Raw genomic sequence first — 24,106 nt, forward strand, 5'->3', positions numbered from 1 at the left:
TTATTTTGGCTTATGTCTCAAACACACATATGTAGTAGTGTAGGTTACAAGTCACAAATGTTTACATACACTGCCGCCATTTGGACTGTTAAGTTAGGGTTGGTGGGGGATCACCAACTTCTGAGTTGGAAGTCCGACTAACTCAGAAATTCCTTCTTTGGACTTAAGATGGAATGCTTTGCATTGGCTTACATCTGCCAAAGATGATTTGGCTTGTAGCGCCAAAACACAACAGCAGTCTGCTCAAGGCGCTTTATGTTGTAGGTTACAAACCGTACGAGACACCCTAACAATCAGATGACCCCATATGAACAAGCCCTTGGCAACAGCGGGAAGGAAAAACTCCCCTTTAACAGGACAAAACCTCCAGCAGAACCAGGCTCAGGGAGGCGTAGCCATCTGTTGGGGTTAAACAGAGAGGGACAAGACAGATGGGAGAAAGCCAGAGTGTGAAAGGAATTACTAATTAATGATATAAATGTATTTTAAAACATCTTTGGACTGCATTACTATTTTAGTTCAACTCAGTTCTGCTGGAAAAACAGAATTTTCTTTTTTACCCATGAATCATGGAGTCAGAAGATCTTGACGCTTGTGTGTTTTTGCTTATATGTGTCCTCTGAGCAGGTAAAGGAGGCCATTCTGAATGATGAGAACTACTGTCCTCCAGAGACAGCCGTGCTGCTGGCCTCGTATGCCGTTCAGGCCAAATACGGAGACTATAACAACGATATTCACAAGCCTGGCTACCTGGCATCTGACCGGCTACTGCCACAGAGGTAAAATCAGTAGACATAATATGCTACTCCACGTGGGTCTAATGAAATATCTGATTCCAGAGTCTCTCTTTGTTAAGAGTAAAAATGTGTACATTTTAGCATGATTAAAAGCCCAGGAGTGCTTGTTGTGTTATTGTTTTCACTGTTAACTCTTGTGTTGTGTCTCTTGTGTCCTTTTCTCCTCGGCGTGTCCTGTAGAGTTCTGGAGCAGCACAAGTTGACAAAGGAGCAGTGGGAGGACAGAATACAGACGTGGCACGAGGAGCACAGAAGCATGCTCAGGTGAGTGTATTGTGAAAGTTTCATGGTTATGGTTTCATATTATTTTGCATGGAAAGTTTCATTCACTGGCTCCTGCATGTTTCTCTGCTAACTGTTTTCTCCTATTGTGTGTGCAGGGAGGACGCGATGATGGAGTATCTGAAGATCGCTCAGGACTTGGAGATGTATGGCGTCAACTACTTTGAAATTAAAAACAAGAAGGGCACAGAGCTGTGGCTCGGGGTCGACGCCCTGGGACTCAACATCTACGAGCATGAAGACAAGTAATAAATCTACACATTTGCATGGATGTGTACTTGTTGTGTTATTCGTGGATATCGTCATTGTTTCTTGTGATCAGGGACTCAGCTCAGTATTTGTTTGACGAAATCATTCATGTAGCGGATGAAAACCAATACGTCATTTTAACCAAAGAAGGAGCAAAATGGAACAAAAAGAGACGTTTTGTTAGACAGCTGCTCGGTTTCATTTGGGGAAAAAGTGGAACAGAGATTGATGGCTGGCATACATACACTAATGCGGTTTAGAACAGCGGTCCCCAACCCCCGGTCCGTGAGTCGTTTGGTATCGGGCCGTGAGAGTTGAGGCTCAGGTGTGAAATGTATGATTTTCAGGGTTTTTATCGGTTTTCAGCGTTATTTTGTTATCGTTAACTCAGTTTTCCTGGGTCTTTTCACGTGTGTTATGAATAAATCTTCTTTTTCGGTACCGGTACTAGTTTTATTTTGTTGCATTTATCCACGACACCTTAAAGGCCGGTCCGTGAAAATATTGTTGGGCATAAACCGGTCCGTGGCGCAAAAAAGGTTGGAGACCGCTGATTTAGAACTTAATTACACAAGAAAACGTAATTCAGTCGTTTGTTTAAATCGTTAAATCCACCTTCTAACACTTTTTTGATATTTAGTCCGAGTATGTAAATGAGGTCTGGGATGCACTGACATTATTTCCCTCTAATGGTTGTGAACAGTGGTACACAACTGATTGTTGAAACAAAACCAGGATTTTAATGGGCACCCATCGTCTGAAAGCCACTGTTGTTTTGAAGTTTTATGTTTACCAGCTCGTGCGTTTATTTAAGTGGAGTAAAATCTCTCTCTGCTGCCTCAGGTTGTCACCAAAGATCGGTTTCCCCTGGAGCGAGATCAGAAACATTTCCTTCAATGACAAGAAGTTTGTCATCAAGCCCATTGACAAGAAGGCTCCAGTAAGTGCTGATGAATTCATACACGGTTTAATGTTTTGTTTTTTTTCCCCCCCACAGAAGAATAAAATTTTTACTTACTAACCTTTCTTATGCCGGCTTCCTCCAGGACTTTGTGTTCTACGCCCCACGGTTGAGGATCAACAAGCGTATCCTGGCGTTGTGTATGGGAAACCACGAGCTGTACATGAGGAGGAGGAAGCCTGATACTATTGAGGTGCAGCAGATGAAGGCTCAGGCCAGGGAGGAGAAGCACCACAAGCAGATGGAGAGGTACGGCGCAAAAAGACCTATTAATGGATTTATTGCATGAAGTTTATATCTAAATACATACCAGCAGTTTTAAATGGTAGTCATTTCCCACCAGTCTATCCTGTATTTCTCCTAGTACTGCACACTTTGTATGACAACTACATACAGTGGGGCAAAAAAGTATTTAGTCAGCCACCGATTGTGCAAGTTCCCCCACCTAAAATGATGACAGAGGTCAGTAATTTGCACCAGAGGTACACTTCAACTGTGAGAGACAGAATGTGAAAGAAAAATCCATGAATCCACATGGTAGGATTTGTAAAGAATTTATTCGTAAATCAGGGTGGAAAATAAGTATTTGGTCAATAACAAAAATACAACTCAATACTTTGTAACATAACCTTTGTTGGCAATAACAGAGGTCAAACGTTTACTATAGGTCTTTACCAGGTTTGCACACACAGTAGCTGGTATTTTGGCCCATTCCTCCATGCAGATCTTCTCGAGAGCAGTGATGTTTTGGGGCTGTCGCCGAGCAACACGGACTTTCAACTCCCGCCACAGATTTTCTATGGGGTTGAGGTCTGGAGACTGGCTAGGCCACTCCAGGACTTTCAAATGCTTCTTACGGAGCCACTCCTTTGTTGCCCGGGCGGTGTGTTTTGGATCATTGTCGTGGTGGAAGACCCAGCCTCGTTTCATCTTCAAAGTTCTCACTGATGGAAGGAGGTTTTGGCTCAAAATCTCACGATACATGGCCCCATTCATTCTGTCCTTAACACGGATCAGTCGTCCTGTCCCCTTGGCAGAAAAACAGCCCCATAGCATGATGTTTCCACCCCCATGCTTCACAGTAGGTATGGTGTTCTTGGGATGCAACTCAGTATTCTTCTTCCTCCAAACACGACGAGTTGAGTTTATACCAAAAAGTTCTACTTTGGTTTCATCTGACCACATGACATTCTCCCAATCCTCTGCTGTATCATCCATGTGCTCTCTGGCAAACTTCAGACGGGCCTGGACATGCACTGGCTTCAGCAGCGGAACACGTCTGGCACTGCGGGATTTGATTCCCTGCCGTTGTAGTGTGTTACTGATGGTGACCTTTGTTACTTTGGTCCCAGCTCTCTGCAGGTCATTCACCAGGTCCCCCCGTGTGGTTCTGGGATCTTTGCTCACCGTTCTCATGTTAATTTTGACCCCACGGGATGAGATCTTGCGTGGAGCCCCAGATCGAGGGAGATTATCAGTGGTCTTGTATGTCTTCCATTTTCTGATGATTGCTCCCACAGTTGATTTTTTCACACCAAGCTGCTTGCCTATTGTAGATTCACTCTTCCCAGTCTGGTGCAGGTCTACAATACTTTTCCTGATGTCCTTCGAAAGCTCTTTGGTCTTGGCCATGGCGGAGTTTGGAGTCTGACTGTATGAGGCTGTGGACAGGTGTCTTTTATACAGATGATGAGTTCAAACAGGTGCCATTCATACAGGTAACGAGTGGGGGACAGAAAAGCTTCTTACAGAAGACGTTACAGGTCTGTGAGAGCCAGAGATTTTCCTTGTTTGAGGTGACCAAATACTTATTTTCCACCCTAATTTACGAATAAATTCTTTACAAATCCTACCATGTGGATTCATGGATTTTTTTTTCACATTCTGTCTCTCACAGTTGAAGTGTACCTCTGGTGCAAATTACTGACCTCTGTCATCATTTTAAGTGGGGGAACTTGCACAATCGGTGGCTGACTAAATACTTTTTTGCCCCACTGTAAGTGACAGTACGCTAGTAACCCTTTCTGGCCACTAGGGGGCAGTGCTGCTTTGAAGAAAATCATAAGGCTGAACTTTACTTTTTTCTGTTAACTGTAAATTTCCACATATTTCTATTTGGTAGCAGGTGATGTGGCGATTTTTATAAATGCCATCAATGTGTCCAGCATTGGTTTCACTTTGTGCTGAATTTTTGTGTGTGTGGGTAGATTTAGTTTTACTTAACAAATTGGTAAAAGTGTCTTTTATTGACTACATAAGGGTTTGTTTGTTTTTTTTGTTTTTTTGTAAGTGATTCTAAAACATATTGTTTTATCATCTTCAGTCTGTGTGTGCCAATATTATGTGGTTGTTATGGATAAACAGGTAAATTTGGCATAATATTGCAAGAATGATGTAAGCTGAGTAGTCAGTCGATCTGAGTGTGCACGCAGTGCCTGAAAAAACATGTTTTTTTGTGTGTGTCAGCGGGTTCACATGAACAAAGGAACCACAGCTTTCTGTGGGAAACTGGGTTAAATGGTTAATTGATATGAAGCTGGAGACACAGCAGCAGGGAGCCAGACTCAACACAAACCTTTAAAACCTTCCTCTTGAGTTTTGTCGGTACACAATCATGTGACGTTTGCTTTCTTTGTGGTCTGGACAGGGCACAGCTGGAGAATGAGAAGAAAAAGCGAGAGCTTGCAGAGAAAGAGAAGGAGCGAATAGAGCGAGAGAAGGAAGAGCTGATCGAGAGGCTGAGGCAGATCGAAGAGCAAACTCAGAGAGCTCAGAAAGGTACGTCTCCACCCACTTCACTAGTGTGTGCGTGCGCGTGTGTGACAGTGGGGTGTACTACAAACGAAGCTCAAGGAAGTATTACGGCTGGGCTTTGTTTGCTTTAGCTGGCTCAGCAAAACCTAAGCCCCACTCGGAGATAACTGCTGTCATGGTGATGGTTATCAGCTTTCTCTGTTTAGCTCTCTGTCTCAGGCTCTGTGCACGCTCGCATTAAAGGGGGGGCCTTTCACCTCCTACACCAATCACAGATGAAGATGGTAAAATGGTGATTAAAAAACTTTAGAGAACAGAAAACACTAAAATTTCAGACTGCTGCAGATCAGGCAAAAGATCTGGTGATTTAGATCACAGAGAACTTAGATAACATAACGTAAAAAAGTGTATGCATTTAAACTATAAAGCTTGCTGACCCACAGTCAGAGGAGAGTTTGTTGGCACATCAAAGTGAAATTAATTTGATTGATTTAACAGGTACTCTTGGTGACAGTCTGATCAACTTTCTAAGCTGTGGTCTAGCAGCTGCAGTTCCAGCTGTGTAAAAGACACATAGTAGCAGATTAGAGTCGAGCATAATTATATTTGGACATTTCCTTAGTATTACGTCACAACAATGTGATTGGTCACTTGCAGTGTTGAACCTGGAACAATATTTATTATGATGATGTGGGAACAACACCAACTCGACGATATCAGATCATCTGATGTAGCCAGGTAAAAACAAACCGACCGGTCACTCTCACCTCGTTCTGCACGTCCTCTGTTCGTCAGCCTGTGAGACGTAGATATTTCCTTTAGTCCTGGGAGTCATTACATGTTTGTAGCCACAAGTCTTTTATAGTGACATAATTTATATTTATTTATGTCATTTCACACATAACTTTAATTGTGGTTTCAGTACTGAACTGATAAGAGACATTTGGTAATAATGTTTTAATCACTGAACAGGGAGCTGTTTTTCATTCCCTGGAGGTCAAATGCAGTTTCCCATCCTGAAGTGAGGGTTATTGTGAAGTGTATCTAATCTGATAATCTGCACACCTACCCACAAGTTTGCGTTACTTGGCTGATGTTTAACATTTGGGAACTGCTATCTAAGACGGATCAGCATCTGTGGTTCATCATCTTATTACTAATTTTCTGAATTTGCATAACATAGAAGCTGCAGTGCAGACCGCAGGCAGCAGCAGGCTGTACTGGCGCCGATCCCAGAAGATTAAGAACAATTCACACCTGGAGTGTTTTTAATCTAAGAAATGCTTGAAGCGTTGGATTCACCACTCTGTATCTGGACTGTACAGGTACAAATGTGGAAGTTTAAAAAATGAAAAATAAACATATTTTAAAGAACTCGTGACGTGACGTTTGAAAATATTGGTCTGCTGCAGTTCTTTAACTTGGATTTTTTTTTTTACCGGGTAAACATAAAATGTTTTCGGTTCATCATTAAAAATACATGTTATTTAAAAAACTTTATATTTGTTGACGACTTTACATCCAGGGTTGCAAGTAAAGCTTAAAAGTAGATGTGAGAAACATTTTAGTTAACTCATTTTGACTTCAGTTTTTTTTTTTTTTTTTAAATAAATGGATTTCTGTATTAAGACTTTAGATGCCTGCATAAGCTGAGAGGTGATCCAACAAATTTCCCACATGTGGGACTAATAAAGGTTATCTTATCTTATCTTATTCCATTTAAAACACTAAAACTAACCCTGGACCACATAAAAACGAAATAATCTGAGAGCAAAAAGGGGCTAAACTGACACGATCAAATCCACTCTGGAAACTGAACTGAATAGAAAACAAAAACTCTAAAAAACAAATCTGAAACTGTGGTCACTGCATGTTAGCGATGCATATTGAGACGCTGATATGCGTGTGCCTGCAGAGCTGGAGGAGCAGACCCGCAGAGCGCTAGAGTTGGAGCAGGAGAGGAAGCGGGCGAAGGAAGAAGCAGAGCGGCTGGAGAGGGAGAGGCAGGTGGCGGAGGAGGCCAAGACAGCGCTGGCTCAGCAGGCCGCTGACCAGATGAAGACCCAGGAACAACTGGTACCTGCACACGCACGTGGATATTCATTCATTTATACTGGTGCTGTGGTGCAGGTGTAGATGCCACCAGATCTGTGAAAAACCACATAACAGTTTTTTGTTATAGATTCATGTTTGACCAGTTCAGTGATTATTCATCATTTTCCTCTTTTATTCACATTTAGAATTTTTTTTTTTTTATAAATAAATACATAATGTAAAAAAAAATTGTAACCATGTAGCAAAGGCTGTGTTTCTCCACCAGAACCATCCTTTCCCTAAAATATGAGAATTGCATCATTATTTCTGCTTCATATTATTTTGCATTGCAAATAGCATTGTGTGCTTGAAATGTCAGTTATGTTTGTGATAAGTTTTTGCTTGGATGTGTTATTATTTTCCACAGGCTGCTGAGTTAGCAGAATTCACTGCCAAAATTGCTCTGCTTGAGGACGCAAAGAGAAAAAAAGAAGAGGAAGCAACAGAATGGCAACACAAAGTAATGCCTGTGTTTGTGTGTCTGTGTGTTTGTGTGGTTGTCATTACTCTTTCTAAGTATGCATGTATCTTCTTTCCAGGCTCTGTCAGCACAAGAGGACCTGGAGAAGACCAGGGAAGAACTTAAGACGGCCATGACATCTCCACCGGCGCCAGAAAACGACGAGCAGGATGAAACGAACGCCGAGGCCAGTGCCGAGCTTCTCAGCGACGGCGTCACCAGCCACCGCAGCGAGGAGGAACGAATCACTGAGGCGCAGAAGAACGAACGTGTTAAGAAACAGCTACAGGTAGAAATGAGCCTGAGTTTCTGGGGGAGGGATTCTTCCAAAGGTACACACTCACTGGTTACTTTGTTAGGTCCCACTTGCTGGGCAACTGCTTTAATCCTGCACGGCAAAGATTAAACAAAGACCTCGAAAAATGCTCAGATTTCTGTCCATATCGACGAGACAGCATCACACAGTTGCTGCATGCATTAATGATGTGCGTCTCCTGTTCCACAACGTCCCAAAGGTGCCCAGTTGGATTGAGAGCAGCTGGTGACCATTTGATCTCAGATATCTTCTTGTCGTGGTCATTGTTAGTTTCCTGATCTTAGCTGACAGGAGTGTCACCCGGTGTGGTGTAGCCCATCTGCTTCAAGGTGTGAGTTGGCTCTGTTCAGAGATGCTCTTGTGCATACCTTGATTGTAACAAGAGGTTATTTGAGTTACTGTTGCCTTTCTAGCAGTTTCCAGCAGCAGGCCATTGTCTGCAGGCATCAACAAGCTGTTTTCACCCAGAGAAAATGCCGCTCACTTGATATTTTCTTTTTTGCTTTTAAGAAGAGAAAATATTTTCTGTAAACCCTAGAGATGGGTGTGTGGGGAAAATCCCAGTAGATCAGCAGTTTCTGAAAGGCAGACAGCCCACCAACAACTGTTTAATGTTCAAAGTCACTCAAAGTCCCTTTTCTCTCCCATTCTGATGCTCAGTTTAAATTTAGGCAGGTCATCTTGATCATGCCTAAATGCACTGAGTTGCTGAGATGTGGTTAGCTGATTAGCTATTTGCACATAGTAGTTGAGTAGATGTACCTAATAAAGTGTCCAGTGAGCTGTTTTAGATGCACACAACAAAAACTGTATGTGTGTGTTTTCTCTGCATTAATGAGAACTCCTTTCATCAAACATCCAAGCTGGCAGACACGTACACACTTGCTGCCAGTTTGCTACAACAGAAACACCACCTGAGAAAACGGGTTTCTGCAAGACCGGCACAGTCGAGTTTGTCAGTGCAAATGCAAAGCCTCCAATCCCACTTTTCAACGCAATCTGTGTATCTGGCATCATTTGCAACTTCAGGACTGTCACAAAGCTGAAAGGACTAAATAAATAATGCTTCTTTCAGTTTATTAGACAAAAGCCAAGAATCGTACAATTTGATGGGGTTTTTTTTGTTGTTGTTATTAATAAATTTCTGCAAAACTTTGAATGTACTTCTTTATTCAGTGTGGTGAACAAAGTGAGGAAGTACTGTGTATCAGTCGGTCGAGTTTTTGATGTTTCTCAACACATGCAATCATTGGAAAAACAAAGATTGCACTAATTTTCTGTCCTCATTGGCACTATCGTACAATCTGTACATCTTAAGGTGAAGCGTTGGTGGAAGGACTGCATCCTTTCTGAAACCACTGCTGCGTAGACACTGTGGCAAAGTTATTTTCCGGTAAAGCTGCTAAAAAGATCTGGGTCTGAATTTTGTAGTTTAATCCGCAGAAAGTAGCCTGTGCAGTGAAAAGCTCGTAAGTTTTCCTGCTGCACATTAGAATATACGACAGATTTGATTGCAGCTTCGGTTACAGCGGCGGTTTGTCTGAATCCAGAGCAGCTGTGAAAATACATTAACACTGCCTTTTATCTGCAAATCAGGTGGCGCATAAGCCAGCCTGGCAGGTTGTTTTCTTTTATCACTCAGATGTACCGATGTCCTGTTGAACGGCAGCTGTTAAAAGCTTTTCATCCTTATTATGATATGGGAGCAACCACAAGCTGCCGGCTGTCAGAATTCAGCATTTCTTGGCCGTTTGTTGATCTTTACAACAATGTGTCTTTGTGTTTCTGGTCTTTAAAACTTGACTGAATAAACAAAAGCCAAAATTCCCTGTATGTATCAACTCCCTGTAGGAGTTGATATAAATTTAAGCAAATATTTCATTCGAGCAACGATGGAGTCTATCTTAAGTGAATTGTGTCTCACCACCTCCCTCCCTTTGTCTTCCGTCCAGGCTTTGAGTTCGGAGTTGGCGGAGGCTCGGGACGACACCAAGAAAACGCAGAACGACATGCTACATGCCGAGAACGTCAAAGCGGGCAGAGACAAGTACAAAACCCTACGGCAGATCCGCCAGGGCAACACCAAGCAGCGTATAGATGAGTTTGAGTCCATGTGAGCCAGAAACGTGGATGGACACGACACTGAAAAGAGACCGTTTGGTCTCATTGCCATGTCAACGCCTCACTCTCCTTGTAAAGCCCAAAACCTGCTGCCACTGCAGGATAGCTTACCTTTTCTCTACCCCAGAGAAAGATGAGATAGAGGGCTTCGTAGCTTCAACCTCGCCAAAGCTCTGCCTAGCAGCGGCTGGCCAGCCACATACTCAGCTTTCTGCTTTTTAGAGCTCTGCCCTCGCCTCGATGAAGCACACGTCTTTTAATCAATCTGGACAAATAGCAAGCAACGTGTCGTCTCCCTGTACATTACTAGCAATTTAAATGCTTGCATGTTTGATAATTAAACAATATCGCAACCTTTAGACAAAACGTGACTGTTCCGAAATGGTTTCTTTTATTCAACAAAATAAAATGATCATTTGTAGCTATAGCTTATTGATGTTGGGAGTTCGCTTTAATCTGTACCTTTATTTTGTCTTCAGCAGAACAATTTAAATGTTTTTTTTTTTAAACTGCTTTACTCGTGTCATTTCTTTCCCTTTCACTGCTGTCATTTTGTTTTGGTACAGTTACGCTGTCGTCCACATTCAGCAGTTAACTTGTTCTTTAACAGGTTGTGTGCTCACAGAGAGCCGTTAGCAGGCAGATAAGCAAACTAGATTTGCTTGGCGTTCTCTTTCCATTGAGGCAGTTGTTTCAATATATATTTTGTCTCACAATAAAGAATGAATTTATATTTCCAATAATACACCTATGGTATGATCTTGGTCCTGACTCTTCCGTCAAACAGAATGAGTATCAGATTTGCAGGATGTGGCCTGAGCACCTCTATAGAAGCAGAAGTGTTGGGAGTTCGCTGCTGTGGTGCATTTAGCTGTGGTTTAACACAGTACCATAATCTTCCCATGAGTGGATGTCCCAGCAAAGTGAAAGCCAAATATAGTTCATATCATATCACCATAAACACCTCATGCCAGCTGTCAAGCACGGTGGTGGAGGTGTCATGATTTGGGTTTGCTTTGCAGCTCAGGAGCTGAACACCTCGCAGGCATAGAGTCAGTCATGAATCATGAAGTCAAACTAGGTCATCAAGACAATGATCCAAAGCACACCAGCAAATCTGTAACAGAATGGCAAAAATATGAGTAAACTAATGCCTGCAAACCTCAATGGACTGAAGCTGTAAAGAAATCCTCCACAATATGACAGAAATTTATACAGAAAACAGATCAGTTATTGCTACTACAGGTGGTTTTACAGCTACTGAATCATGGAATTTACTTAATTTTTTCACGGGGTCGCAAAGTGGAAAGTTTCATTTTCATAACTTAATGGAAACATTTCACAGCACTTTTCATTGTTTCCTGCCACAGCTGATAGATCGTCAAAAAACAGGAAGAGTGATGCAAGTGTAAACAACTGCAGTAGAGCAGTGATGTCACTTCTCTTGCTGTGTCCAAAATACCCAAAAGAAAAACTCTTCTAAAATCGGTGTGATAAGGTCCATCCAAAAGCGATCATGCAGGTTTCTGTGGCATCTGTGGTTCAGTGTAGGCACATTACATTTAATACAAATAAAAATGTTCATGAAGGAAAATTAAAAGACTCTTATTTCAAATCACACTATACCAAAATCCAGCATGTACACAGACCAGGCAGGACGTGAAAGCTTTAAGTGAGGCTTTTATTGGTCACTTTTACATCACTCACAAGAACAGTCAACATGTCTCATTCAGCCACATTTTCCCTGATCCTGTAGGTATGTCACATTTGTTTTATGTGCTCTTGTTTTGGGTTTCAATCTCTAAAGCTTAATCGAGCACAACAAATGTTTGGTGAAACCGACTCTGGAATGGTGGTTTTATAGAATAAAAAGTTAAACTCATACAGGGGCGAAAAAGTGAAAGTACTGTACATTAAACCAAAAATCAAAAAAGTTGTTGTGAAGCACAATTTTAATCACCTTAATCAATATAGTGATGAGTGACAACATACAGCGCTGGTCCATCAAATACAAACAAAACGGCTTCAATGTCAATTTTCCACGTCTCTGACACTCATCTGGAAGGATAGTTTCATTCTTCTATCAGATATTCCCGCATTTAGTGTTTTGATGATGGTGGTGGGAAGCATTGTTTAACATGCAGGTGGGGTTGGAGTCAGGTGATCAACTCATCAATGCCATCTGAACTGAAATGTTTTGTCACAGGATAAATATGACGCCCCAGAACAACTGACGCTTCCCTCCAAGGGGACAAATGCAACCCAGAAATTCCCTCCTCCCCTCCTTTTAGGTTTTCCTTTTAATTTGTTAACTCTATGTATGAATCAATACTGTGATTTACCACCATAATCCTGGATCACATTATAGAAAGAACCACTTTATTCCCTAGCAGAATATACAGTGAAACAGCAGCAATGGTCTAACACTTTTTTTTCCTTTTTAATTTTGGTTTAATAAAAGCACCACTAGCCCGAGAGATGAGCAACAAACAGCCTTTTCCTTGGCTGTGGTCCCTGAAGAGATGGCACTTACTTATTTCTGTAGCAGAAATGAAGCTGTATTAAAGCACACTAAAAATAAACATGTGAATAAATGTGCTAAACAGGGACTGTCGGCATTTTACATTTTTTCTATTGATAAAACACCTAATAAAATACAAACACACATCATGATTTTAGTCAAATGAGCAACAAATGACAAGTTGCTCGTCATCGGTTAATACAAACCCCACATGCAAATTCAAAATGCAAATAAAGCGCATTCAGACTGAACAGGAGGCAAATCTGAGTTCACTACACACATACAAATCTCCTATTATTGCTTTGGTTGTCAGCAGATTGCTACCATCGTCTGTAGTTTGCAGGGAAAATGCTAACTACCACCTATGGCATAGAAAAACTGCAACCGAAGTTGGTGTGTTCCATGCTTACTGCTACCAACCTGCTAGCAACCAAAGCAGTCGCAAGGAGGTTTTTGCCAGCCGGTGGTGGAATATTTATTATGCCCTGGCTTTAGCAATCCATTTGCATCCTCCTTCAGAAGCTACTTGCCAACTGGTCAAAGACTACTCATTGCTCCCACACAACCAGAAGTTGCAGACCAGTTCCAAGGACTGTGTGACCATCCCTAGAGAGCCAAAATTGGGACTAATCATGGCTATAATTGATGGTAAAATTGTCTCCATGATTGTCATATATAGATGACCCTTTCAGAAATAACAGGGCAGCTTAAAGTACTTTATTACAGTAATGATAATCCAGGATATGCTAGTTGCCGAGTCCAGATTCAAAACACTAAGATGGTGCAAGAAAACGCTTGTGCTTTTCAATGGGGTTTTGCTACTCAATGCTTGACGTCACGGTGGCTAGGTCCATCTCTGATACTGTCTATCATTTCAGATCTTTTCCCCATGAACAGATATGAACCATCTTAGTTGTTGCAGAATTCTCCAACATATTTAAATCCAGGATTCTTGAGAGCCAGGTTCTTCTTTTTGATCACTGCTAGCTAAAGAGACAGAATATTAAATGGACATATGCATAAGACAGAAAAAAGAAGAGATTTAACTGTAGTCATTCCAAATGTGGCCTGTATGTTGCTAGCTAAAGAACATTTACATCTGTGTAGTCAGCACATTAGCTATACTTAAATTTAAGTATATAATTCAAGACAGAAATTTGCTTCATGTTCAGTCGGAATTCACTTTTTCAAGCAACAGCTATGAAGAAATCCATTCACAGCATGATGTCAGGACATGATTTAACACACACTTTCTAGGGATTTTTTTTTTTTGAGAAAAAAAATACACACATTTAGAAAAATACCTTTTTAAAACGTTTGTAATAATAGAAAAATATGTATTTGTACACTGAATAAAGTTGTTAATATTTATCAGAATGTAAACACAATAACTTTAGAAGTTTGTTAAATTATACTGTAGGGTGTCTTAACCCATTTAGCAAACACTAGCACATAGTGCCAGACTAGCAGGGTTACCACAGACTTAGCCTTTAGCATCATAGCGGATAACAATGTAGGCTAATGATAAGAGAAAAAATGTGTAAAAAAACCCCCAAAAACCTGACAGACTGTTACTCACATTTGTTCATGCCTTGCATACAACTCTCCAGGGTTTGAGAATAAAGTTTTTTGATGTTAGAAAGCTCCACAGAAATAAAGAAATACATTTTCTGGAAAGTGTTTTAAGAAACATTTGGAACATTCAAGCTAGCTACAGCGTTTGCTGCTCCCATGGAGTGTGATGCCAGGAAACTTTAATAACAGCCAATCACATCACAAAACAACTTTAACAAGCTCTTTCTGTTATAAAACTTTTAACCCTGATCACTTTTACTGTTTTATGAGCGTGTGCCCACTTAGCCTCTAGCTAACCAGTGTTAGAGGTTTCACCATTTCTGAGCTAGACTCCACCTTGCTTTCCGTTCACCGACAATACACACAACTATATCCAAAAAGTGCACTTGAGACTTTACTGCACCCGGAAACAGGGAACAAGAATCCCCCTTACATAAAAGCCGAACTATCACGGGCGACATATTTTGCCACATAAAAATATTCAACTGAAAACTTGTTCTCACATTTTCATATAAAACAATGTTTATTTTCACCATATAGGATACAATTTGTATCAACTAAGAGAGGTGTCATCGGGCTACTTGAAATTAAGCTAACCAGGCGAGAGAGTTAGCTTTCCAAACAGTTCCTCGGGTAATAAAAATAACCTCACTGGCAGAGATAGTAAAAATAAATTATCATAATTTCATTCAAAAACACACAGCTCCAAGCAAGCTGCATTAAGAAGACACAACTTAAAAATAATTTTAAAACACTAAAAATATATTTTAAATCCCCCCCGCCCCTCGATTTTTGGGAGAAAACAGGCAATTCACAGAAGTCACCTTGGGCACTGCAAAATTATTATGAATATAAATATATAAATAAAAAAAATATGGTTAAAAAAGTAAGGATAACTGGAAACCTATACGAGCCCTGCTGGCATTTAAGGAGGTCTGTGATGGTCAGGATCAGTTGAATTTATTAAAAACTATTTTTATTGTCTTTTTTTAACAGAACCACAGACTTTGAAACCAAACATGAATATCTCCTGAGAAAAAAACCCTGCAAAGTAAAAAACTACCATGGTCCAAAATGTAGTTCAGTGGTGATGTAGTGATTTTAAGGTTATGATTCTCACCCGGTGCCTGTTTTGTTTTTTTATTCAATGTCTCATAAACTAAAAAAAAAACAAAAAACTGTGGATCTGTGCAGTTAACACAACTGTATGCAAAGCATTAGAGGCAGATAAACCCTCCACCACTGATAAACGATACCCCGTGTCTCACATTCACAAACATTAAGTATAATAAATTAACACATAATTTAAATTAAAACAATACCAACAATCTGTTCCCCATAAACATTTCCAGTTGCCACACTTTGAACCTGATTTAGCACACTGATATTGTTTAGCGATGGAAAGGAACAGCGCGTGATGAACCGTGAAGTCAGCTGACAGGGCTATCCTAACAGAGGAAATAACTCTCATTCAAAAGTGAACAAGAGCTTGGGGTTTTCAAGTGGAGTTTTTGCTATCTTCTTTTGTGGGTGCTGGTTAAGTTTCACTTCCTTGTTGGGGGAAATCCACAAAATCTCGCAACAACTGATCTGCCACCTGTCAGCACAGAAAGAAAGCCGTTTGTTGGGCTTACTTGAGCGTCAACTATGGTCGGGCTGTATTTGCAATGTGGCAAATACGTGCGTGCCACGTTAATGCTGAAAATGTTAGAGCTACATACCCAATGTTGTCATCTCAGTGACTAAAAAAATTAGAAACAGAGAAACAGCGCAAACGGCTATAATTATACCCTGATATGATTGCCAAAAGAAATGATCTGAAGAAAAAAAAAATAACAAAAAGTGCAATAAAACTAAAATAATTTTAAAATTATATAAATAACTTAAATGTAACAAATAAATAAGTTTAAAATCAACAATACTGCCACCCTTGAAACACCTTAAAAGCTTCCCTAAATACAGTGCTGTTTTGACTCATAACCAAAAAAGATGAAAACATGCAGATGCACCCCTACCTTTTCCTATGTTACGTTCAGAAGTAGCAGGCATATTTCTAGAAAAAAAGTATGGCAATTTTGGTATTTCTCTGTATAATAATAGCATTAAAAAGGCAGCGTGTTAACAGCTGAAGGAGTCTCGTATCTTGTGATTTTGGTTTCTGTATGCCCAACTTGACTTTTTTTATTAAGCTTACAGAGGATATCCCCGCAAATACGAGTTTAGTTAAGATGAAAACTTCACTGTGTTTATTCAAGAGCTGTGCTGTGACTTCTCCATTAAAATGGCAGCTGCAAGCTCCTGAGCATCCGTCACATGTGGGTTCCTGGTCATTACCATCCTCACCAAATCTGGAGGGAAGATGCCGCACAAGTTAACAAACACCCTCTCCCTAAGGTCCTGGTATCGACCCAAGGCAGTTGGCTTTGCGTGCTGGGTTGCTGAGGGCATGTAGCTCTTGTGGGTAGGGACAGATGGAAGAGACTGCTGTGAAAGCGATGGAAGACCTGGTATTAAAAGGCCATGTGGTGATGAATGAACTTGCTGGCCCCAAGGAGAGTGTCCATGGACTTGTGGAAAACTCTTATAGGAAAACAGATCATAGTAAGGCTTAGGGGGTGGCTCATAATTAGGGTCCCAGTTCTGCTGGTGCTGAGGTTGTTGGGTTCGCACAGAGTAGTTTCTTCTAGAATGAACTGGTGAGCCTTCACACACTCTGTCCTGAAGCCCATGTTCCGGCCAAAGGGAGCCCACCATATTGTGGCCTCGAGGGAAGCTCTGAGACCGGGCATGAGTAGTGGGTGTTTGGGGTGGATGTTGTGGATGAGGTGGTTCCCCTGGAAAATTGGCGAGCAGCTGAAGCTGTTGCTGGGGTTGGATGTAGACAGAAGCGGTGTTGACGTGATGTGGCGAAATGCGAGAGGCGACAGATGCTGGAGTATCTTCTACGCCAAAATCACGTTGTCTCCAAAGTCCTTGAGGATGGACATAGCCACGAGGAGAATGCTGGCTCAGACTAGGAGAAACACGGCTTGCCTGGTGAGGGTACTGGCCAGAGTAGTGATGATGATGGTGGTGGTGGTGGGGATGATGGTGATGGCACTTGGGGCTATCATCTAACACGGGGTCAGGAGAGAAAGAATCTGAGCTGACACTGCTTTCACTGCTACAATCTGAAGCCAGTGAACTTGTGCCGAGCTCACCTGGAAAGAAGCATTCAGGAGTCTGTGGCACTACAAGACTGAGTCCCGAATAAGCCTTTACCACAGAGTTGTAGCCCACCACTGGAGAACTGCATCTGTAATAAGATTCAGCTTTGTTTGGTCCTGAAGCCCCGGCAATACCGGAGCTGCATCCAGTACTTCCAGCAGGGTGTTCCCATCTTTCCAGATGTCCCGATGAAGGCGGTCCCCCTGGAGCAGGATGTGCTACAATGTTATTGCTACAGCTGCCACTAAGACTGCTGTTTCTCCTCTGTTCCTCCACTTTGGAACTGACCTGAGTTTTGTCCTCTGAGAGCTCACTGAAGGAGCTCTGAAGGCTCCGATTTGGCTGTTTCTTTCCGGTATCCCGAATCAGCGGGGCCTCAGCCATTCCTTCTGATTGACCATTTTTTTGGCTCTTCGCCATCAGGGCATGTTCCAGCAGGCCTCTTGAAGCTACTGATGAAATTTTGGCACTGGCACGGAGTTCATCTGCCACAGCTCGCTGGGGCTGACTACCCCTTTCAGGGTGATAAAACTTGCACTTGTGGCCATATGTGCACTTTTTTCCTAATGGAAGAAAAAATGTGAAGTTTTTTTGTCATTGTACTGGAATAAAAAGCATTTATTCTCGTACAATTTTTTATCTAATTCCACTATGCAAGAGCAGACATCTTCTGCAGCATAGCTGATAAGCATGCATTTGATAAGAAACATAACTAAACATTTTTTTTATTACCATAAGGACATGGCTGCTTTCTATGTTCAGGAATAACAGGCCTCTTTCTCAAGAAATTCTCAAGACTAGGTCCATGGCGTCCCAGCGGGTCATCAGGTGGCATGAATCTAAATATACAGTTAACAGACTGAAATTAGATGCAAATATTGAGTTCTTTCAAACACAGACATAAGTTGAAATTCTCCCTTTTTTTTAACAACAAATTGGTTAGAGTAACACAAAGACAGCATGTTATTTAGTATGTTCAAAGGTGCAGGGAAACAATGACGTTAAAAGGAAATCCAACAGATTTGCTTCTTGTGCTGGTGCGATATGCTTACTTGTCATTTACAAACGAGTACATCAGCAGGCGCTCATCTATAAATTTCTTCCACTCTGGCTTCTCATTTGCTAAGTCACGGTAGTTGTCGTTTGAAACAATTATACCATCTGACTCGTAGGCCAGTTTGACGATGAATCTGTCATCGTAGCAAACCACACGACGTCCCTGAACGCGTCGTGATGGAGTGAAAACCAAGATCTTTTCTTTCTCCAGACGCCGCAGGATCTCTTGGTCTGAACAAGGAGAGGTGCAATAGTTAAATATAGAGAGAAAGACTAGAGTTAATGGATAATAGGAAATGCTTCCAAGAGCAGGATATTAAATCACATCCTTCACACTGTTGTTATTCTGGGACTTTCAACTGTGACAACGACTGTAATTTTTACCTGTGATAAGAGCATCAGGTCGCGACTGCTCCTTTCTCCAAGCAGGGACAAACACTGTGATGTCACGGTGGCCTCGCTCCAAGAACCAATCAACTGCTAGCTTGATACCTTGGCAGGAAAAAACTTCCTTGTTCCCATGACTACACAAACAGAAGGCAAGCATCAGCCACACAGCTAAGATTAAACTTTGCCTGTTTGCTTGTCATAGTCATACTGTCAGTACGGCAGGTTTTTCATGTTTTTTGAATTATAATCAAGTAACACAAAAAAAGCTTAGAAGTCAAACTCTTGAATTAGGCATCTGAATGTAGAGTATCCTCAGGTTGATATTGTTGATGAAGATGTGTTTTTGCATTTTACTAATGATTGTAACCATCTGAGGTTTAAGGTTGTAAATCCAACCCTCAGAGAAAGAACTGTTTTTTAAAATAGTTGTCTTCCCTGACTGCTGAGACTTTGAAAAACAATTTAGCAAAAACAAAAATTACATAATCGTATTACATCTTCCCACAATGAACAATTGTTTCACTTTGTGTCACTAATTACAAACCAGTGATACAAACTACAAAGGCATAGCATTAGTTCACACAGGCCACAATCTCAAGCTCAGCTAGAATTAGCTGATACCCTTCTATGCATCGAATTGGCAATATAAAGCACTGCAAGCCACTTTGCAACCCATCTGTATTCCAACTCGTTTCTTAGTAAATCTGATTAAATCAATCTTACACCTGTTTTCACCGATGTCTCCTCTATTGCATGCCGGAGTCTTGCTGCTTGTCTCAGCATGTATAGTATGTAACATGTAACTAACATTAATAGTTTTAAACTGATATCTTCTTAAATGGTTTTGGTAAAAACTGGATTTACAAAAATTCAGAAAACTAAACAATGCATGTTTTCAACAAATAAGCATTTCTCTAAATGTGTGTTATATGGCTTTCAGCTTAGCTATATATGTTAGGCTCTTAAGCCTAATATAAAGTAATAAAGCTACACTCTTTGTGAGGTAAAGAGGTAGATACATGAAAGCAGAACAAAACCCTAGTATATTCCAAAGCTTCTCCTCCTCACCTCATGGCTACATTGCTTCCATCCACAACAACAGGTCGCAGGTTTTCTTTGTCTTCTAGCAGGTGGGACCGGCACAGTAGCCGAGAAGAATCCAGAGAGGAGTTGGAGGTGGAGGACAAAGAGGACGAGGGAGACTGTGAGACAGCTTGACCTCCTTGCTGATCCATCTCTATTTTGGTTCCCAGTTTAACCAGCTCTCCCAGTATATCATTGATAAGTGCGTCAGGGCCTAGTTTCCTCAGGACCAGCAACACTAGCTCTTCGGGGTAGCCTAGTTTGAGAGCGAACTCCACCTTCGTACGGCAGTGTGTGATGGGGTCAGTCAGAGATGTTTCCGGGGGGTCTCCAGGAGATGTATTTGGTGCCAGGTCCAGCCTGACTGGCTGAAAGACTGAGGACTCCTCCCTTTGGTGTAGGTGAAGCTGATCGTGGTGCGGTGTTTTAGAGTCAGAACCAGACCCGGTCTGGAGCCTTTCATCTTCACTGTCAGAGATAGCACTCTCTTCAGAAAAGTTACTGCAACTGCTACTGCTGCTTGAATGAATGATAGAGCTAATGCCTCTGCTACCAGCAGTATTGCTGCTTTTAACAGTGACACCCGCTCCTAAATTCCCAGCCTGCCGTTCAGCACCTTCCACGTGTAGGTAGTCCAGATCCAGCCCTGGGCTGAGGATGTGGCCTGTCCCATCCTCCAGATGGTCCTTCAGGCCCATGAATCCTTCTCATACATCCAGCTCCACTACCTCCGTGACCTCCCAAACACCTGACTGACCCCACTGTTACTACTGATACTTAACTCACTTACTAACTAGTCCTGTGAGGGTACCTGGGAATTAAAACATAAAAAGGAACTGGTTAAATTCTCAGTATATACTCACTTGTCATGTGATACCATCACATGAGGACACAGGGCACTACACTGCATTTATGTTCAAATACAGAAACACTCGTGGTCAGTACTCCATTAACTTCTACATAAAAAACAATTGAAATGTCATAAACATTAAAAACCAAAAAATCTGTTTATCTAAAGTATGGCCCAATGATAATAAAAATTCTCCCCAGCAGCTGTAAGGGTATTTTATTCTGCTTCTTCCTCCCATCTCAAGCACGCCTCTTCTTCATCAAAAGGGAAAAAAAACGCAGGGCCCAAAGCAGCAACACCTCCTCTGCCCTGGGACAGAGTCTGTCTGCTCCAATAGCTAATTTGCATATTAAGTTCTGACTGCAAGATTCAAATGAAAAGCTGCTGATGGTGCACGCTTTATGATGCTTAAAACATGCAGGCTGAAAACTATCTTTACCAACTTCTACTGATTTGCATTTTAACAGTGATGAGTTGTGTTGTCAAACAAATAACAGCTCTGGGACAAAACGCTAAACACCCGAGTACCGAGCCAATGAGGGGAAGCCAGCACAGACGTAATAACTGTGCAGCACGGGCAATTTTCATCTGCTAAAGAACAGCAGCACTGTCAGAAACACTGTTGAATCATATCCAGCCCTCTGCTTAAGGCATTTTTAATTCTTCAGTTTGATACTTTACGATTTAAAGCACCTCATTTTATATGTACAGAGTACAAAACTTGACTCTGTCATATGCAGGCATTCTTATTCTTATTGACATATGCATTTTATTTTGTGAAATACATTACTTTACATTTTGAAACAACAGCTCAGTGAGAAATAGGCCAACGATCTTGCCATATGAAACACTTCATTGCTGCTTCACACCAGTAATATAAATAAAATAAAATAAAATAAAAGCCTTTTTGGCCAACAGGCAGATTCTCCGCTTACCTAATCAATGCATGCACTAGCTGTAACTTCTAAAATGGGATTGACATTGTTTGTCTCCTCATATTGTGGTGACTTCATACTCAAACATAGAAAAGCGCTTCTTCTTGATACATCATTTCAAAACAAATATGAGCAAAATTCATTCATATGCGTTTAGTGATTGCATTCACTAATGGAAACCGAAATGAACGTGACGACGTGACGTTACAGTAATTACAAAGATCTGCAAAGTTTGTGGCAAGTCATCGGACACGTTTTGTGTGATAACTCAACAGAGTGCGTTAACTTTTCTGTCTCACTGAGTAAGTGAGAAAACCCACTGCAAACATGATTTTATTGTTAGCAGCCCTGTTTGGCACATCTGTGTCCTCAGAGTAAAGGTAAGAATAAGCTGTCATACAGAATCAAACGCATTTTTAACTGCTTGGCACATTTTGCACATTCAAAATCTAAACGTGCAGCAAGAAAAGGTACAGCCGAAATTTACAAACATGAGCAGCCAACAGGAGATTAACTATAATTAAGAATAATTTATGAAAAAAGCCATGGATATATGTATGATAAATTAAATCCATTTTGACTGGACAAAGCTAATGTTAAGAGGCAGGAGGTGCTGGCCGTGACATGAGTCAAAAAACACATTTTCCACTTATTTCAAATCTCCGGCCACTATAGAGGTGGGGCGTCCTATCAAAATCATAAAAAGAGGGCTCTTTCTGACACAAACAAGCGTTACTGTTACAGCTGTGTGAGCTACCATGACAAAGAAAAATTACAAACTGCCCATTAACACAAACACAGTACATGTTTTATGTTTTCCAGTTAGTTTACTGATCACCGAAAGCCCAAAAGAAATCCTCACAGTTGGACACAAACTACATTACATAAAGCTGTACTTCTATTTAAATCCACAACATAAAATCTTAAGTAATGTTTATGAAATTCAGTCAGTGATACACCAGCTAACACTGCAGTCAGTGTTTGTGTTTATGTGGCCTTCCTGAATGTTTCTCAGTTCCATCTGTGGTAGCAAATGAGAGAAACCCCTAATGTTGCTCAGAGCCTCTGAGTGTGGCCTGCTGGTTGTGTGGGGGTGCACAGACTGGCTGAAACAAAGAGTGATCTGTAAATTGTTCAGTGACCACTTTAAAAAAAGAAATTAAATGTCTTTGTTTACTTCCAGTGTATTCACACAAAACATCCACTAAATTACCGATGCTTTTGGTAGCTATAACCTCATTTTGAGTTGACTTTAAATGTTGCTCATTTCCTCAGAAATACTATGTCTTTTTTTTTTTTGCCTGTCCCGTTTGGCTCTTTTGCCATCAGAATTATTGTCTAAAGGCAAAGAAAGATGCCCAACGGATTTACTTTACCAAATTGACCATCCCAGCCTTGCCGTAATGGTCCATTTGATTCACCTTTTATTGTTTATTTTATTTATTTTTTATTTTCACTTGCTAGATACGGGACAGACTTGAATGAGGAAAAGAAAGGGGAGAAAGGAAGAGGGGGAAAAACAACGGAGAAGAGGGACGGGGATAAAGGGCAAAAAAACAAAAACCAACTAAATAAGCAGACAAAAAAAATACATATATCAATCACCTGGATCACCTGTTGAGAAAGAAAAAAAGAAAACAAGCAGAAGAAAACGAGAGCAATACAATAAACAACATCACGATGATATATGGGAATATAACAGTAAATACTAAATATTAAACATTACTGTGCAGCACGTAGGATCGACAGCGCACAGTGTGCTTTGAGGTGGGAGCCAAAAAGGGTGTAGTTTGTGTGTGTGGACCTGTGAGCATGGACGCGCTTGTTTTTAAAAGGTTCCTTCATGTAATGATCTGCTAGAGGGTGTGGGGAGAAATACTATATATCTGGTTCCATATTTTTATTTAGCATACTAAATAAGCCTGGCATATTTTAAAGTTCAAAATAGTACCTTTATTTGATAGTGCTGGATATTTAATATTCTTAAATCACACTTACATCACCCTCACACAGCTAAACATGAACATTTGAAAAAAAAAAAAAAAAGAAATAAAGCTGTCCAGCGCTCAGAGCAAGCCACCAGCTAGCTGCTAGCAGCCTCGGTATGAGCAACGGAGGCAAGGTAAACATTATGGAGATGAGTGAAAAAGAGAAAAGTTATAAATATATAAAGATACTGAAAAATAGTGTAAGCACCTGACATTAGTTTTCTTAAGTAAATCTGCTGCACCAGCTTTTGTTTGGTAAGGTAAAATATGTTGGATAAAGGTGGTTTAAAGCAACTCTTTCATTTTTGCACATAGCATGTAGTTTTTAGATATTTAAGCAAGAAAAATATCCTCTAACTTACTCAAGTTTAGGGGGAAATAAGTTATATCCAGTGAAGTTTAATATTTTACATTAAAAAATGCTGTTTGTTTGTATCAGCAGATCACAAAAATTGTACAACTGAACC

General features: G+C 40.9%; 2 protein-coding genes across 8 annotated transcripts in view; one reads left to right on the top strand and one right to left on the bottom strand.

The window, feature by feature from the left end:
- The window catches only part of LOC113007393 (radixin), a 53,345-nt gene extending 40,708 nt beyond the window's left edge, over positions 1–12,637 (top strand). For all 5 annotated transcript variants that reach the window (XM_026143906.1, XM_026143909.1, XM_026143905.1 and 2 more), the window contains exons 6-15: positions 628–779; positions 978–1,061; positions 1,178–1,324; positions 2,172–2,268; positions 2,375–2,538; positions 4,937–5,067; positions 6,959–7,119; positions 7,505–7,597; positions 7,677–7,886; positions 9,866–12,637. In XM_026143906.1, coding sequence (XP_025999691.1) covers positions 628–779; positions 978–1,061; positions 1,178–1,324; positions 2,172–2,268; positions 2,375–2,538; positions 4,937–5,067; positions 6,959–7,119; positions 7,505–7,597; positions 7,677–7,886; positions 9,866–10,030 — 1,404 coding nt within the window. In that variant the 3' untranslated portion in view covers positions 10,031–12,637. The remainder of the gene's footprint in view (positions 1–627; positions 780–977; positions 1,062–1,177; positions 1,325–2,171; positions 2,269–2,374; positions 2,539–4,936; positions 5,068–6,958; positions 7,120–7,504; positions 7,598–7,676; positions 7,887–9,865) is intronic.
- Positions 12,638–16,019: 3,382 nt separating this feature from the next.
- Positions 16,020–24,106, bottom strand: part of LOC113007395 (probable ribonuclease ZC3H12C) — a 29,590-nt gene continuing 21,503 nt past the window's right edge. For all 3 annotated transcript variants that reach the window (XM_026143912.1, XM_026143911.1, XM_026143913.1), the window contains exons 2-6: positions 19,852–20,677; positions 18,778–18,917; positions 18,390–18,624; positions 18,070–18,176; positions 16,020–17,900 (exon numbers count right to left, since the gene is read on the bottom strand). In XM_026143912.1, coding sequence (XP_025999697.1) covers positions 16,381–17,900; positions 18,070–18,176; positions 18,390–18,624; positions 18,778–18,917; positions 19,852–20,564 — 2,715 coding nt within the window. In that variant the 5' untranslated portion in view covers positions 20,565–20,677 and the 3' untranslated portion in view covers positions 16,020–16,380. The remainder of the gene's footprint in view (positions 17,901–18,069; positions 18,177–18,389; positions 18,625–18,777; positions 18,918–19,851; positions 20,678–24,106) is intronic.

The sequence above is a fragment of the Astatotilapia calliptera genome, chromosome 16 (assembly GCF_900246225.1).
Source record: "Astatotilapia calliptera chromosome 16, fAstCal1.2, whole genome shotgun sequence".
In the NCBI taxonomy this organism is placed as follows: domain Eukaryota; kingdom Metazoa; phylum Chordata; class Actinopteri; order Cichliformes; family Cichlidae; genus Astatotilapia; species Astatotilapia calliptera.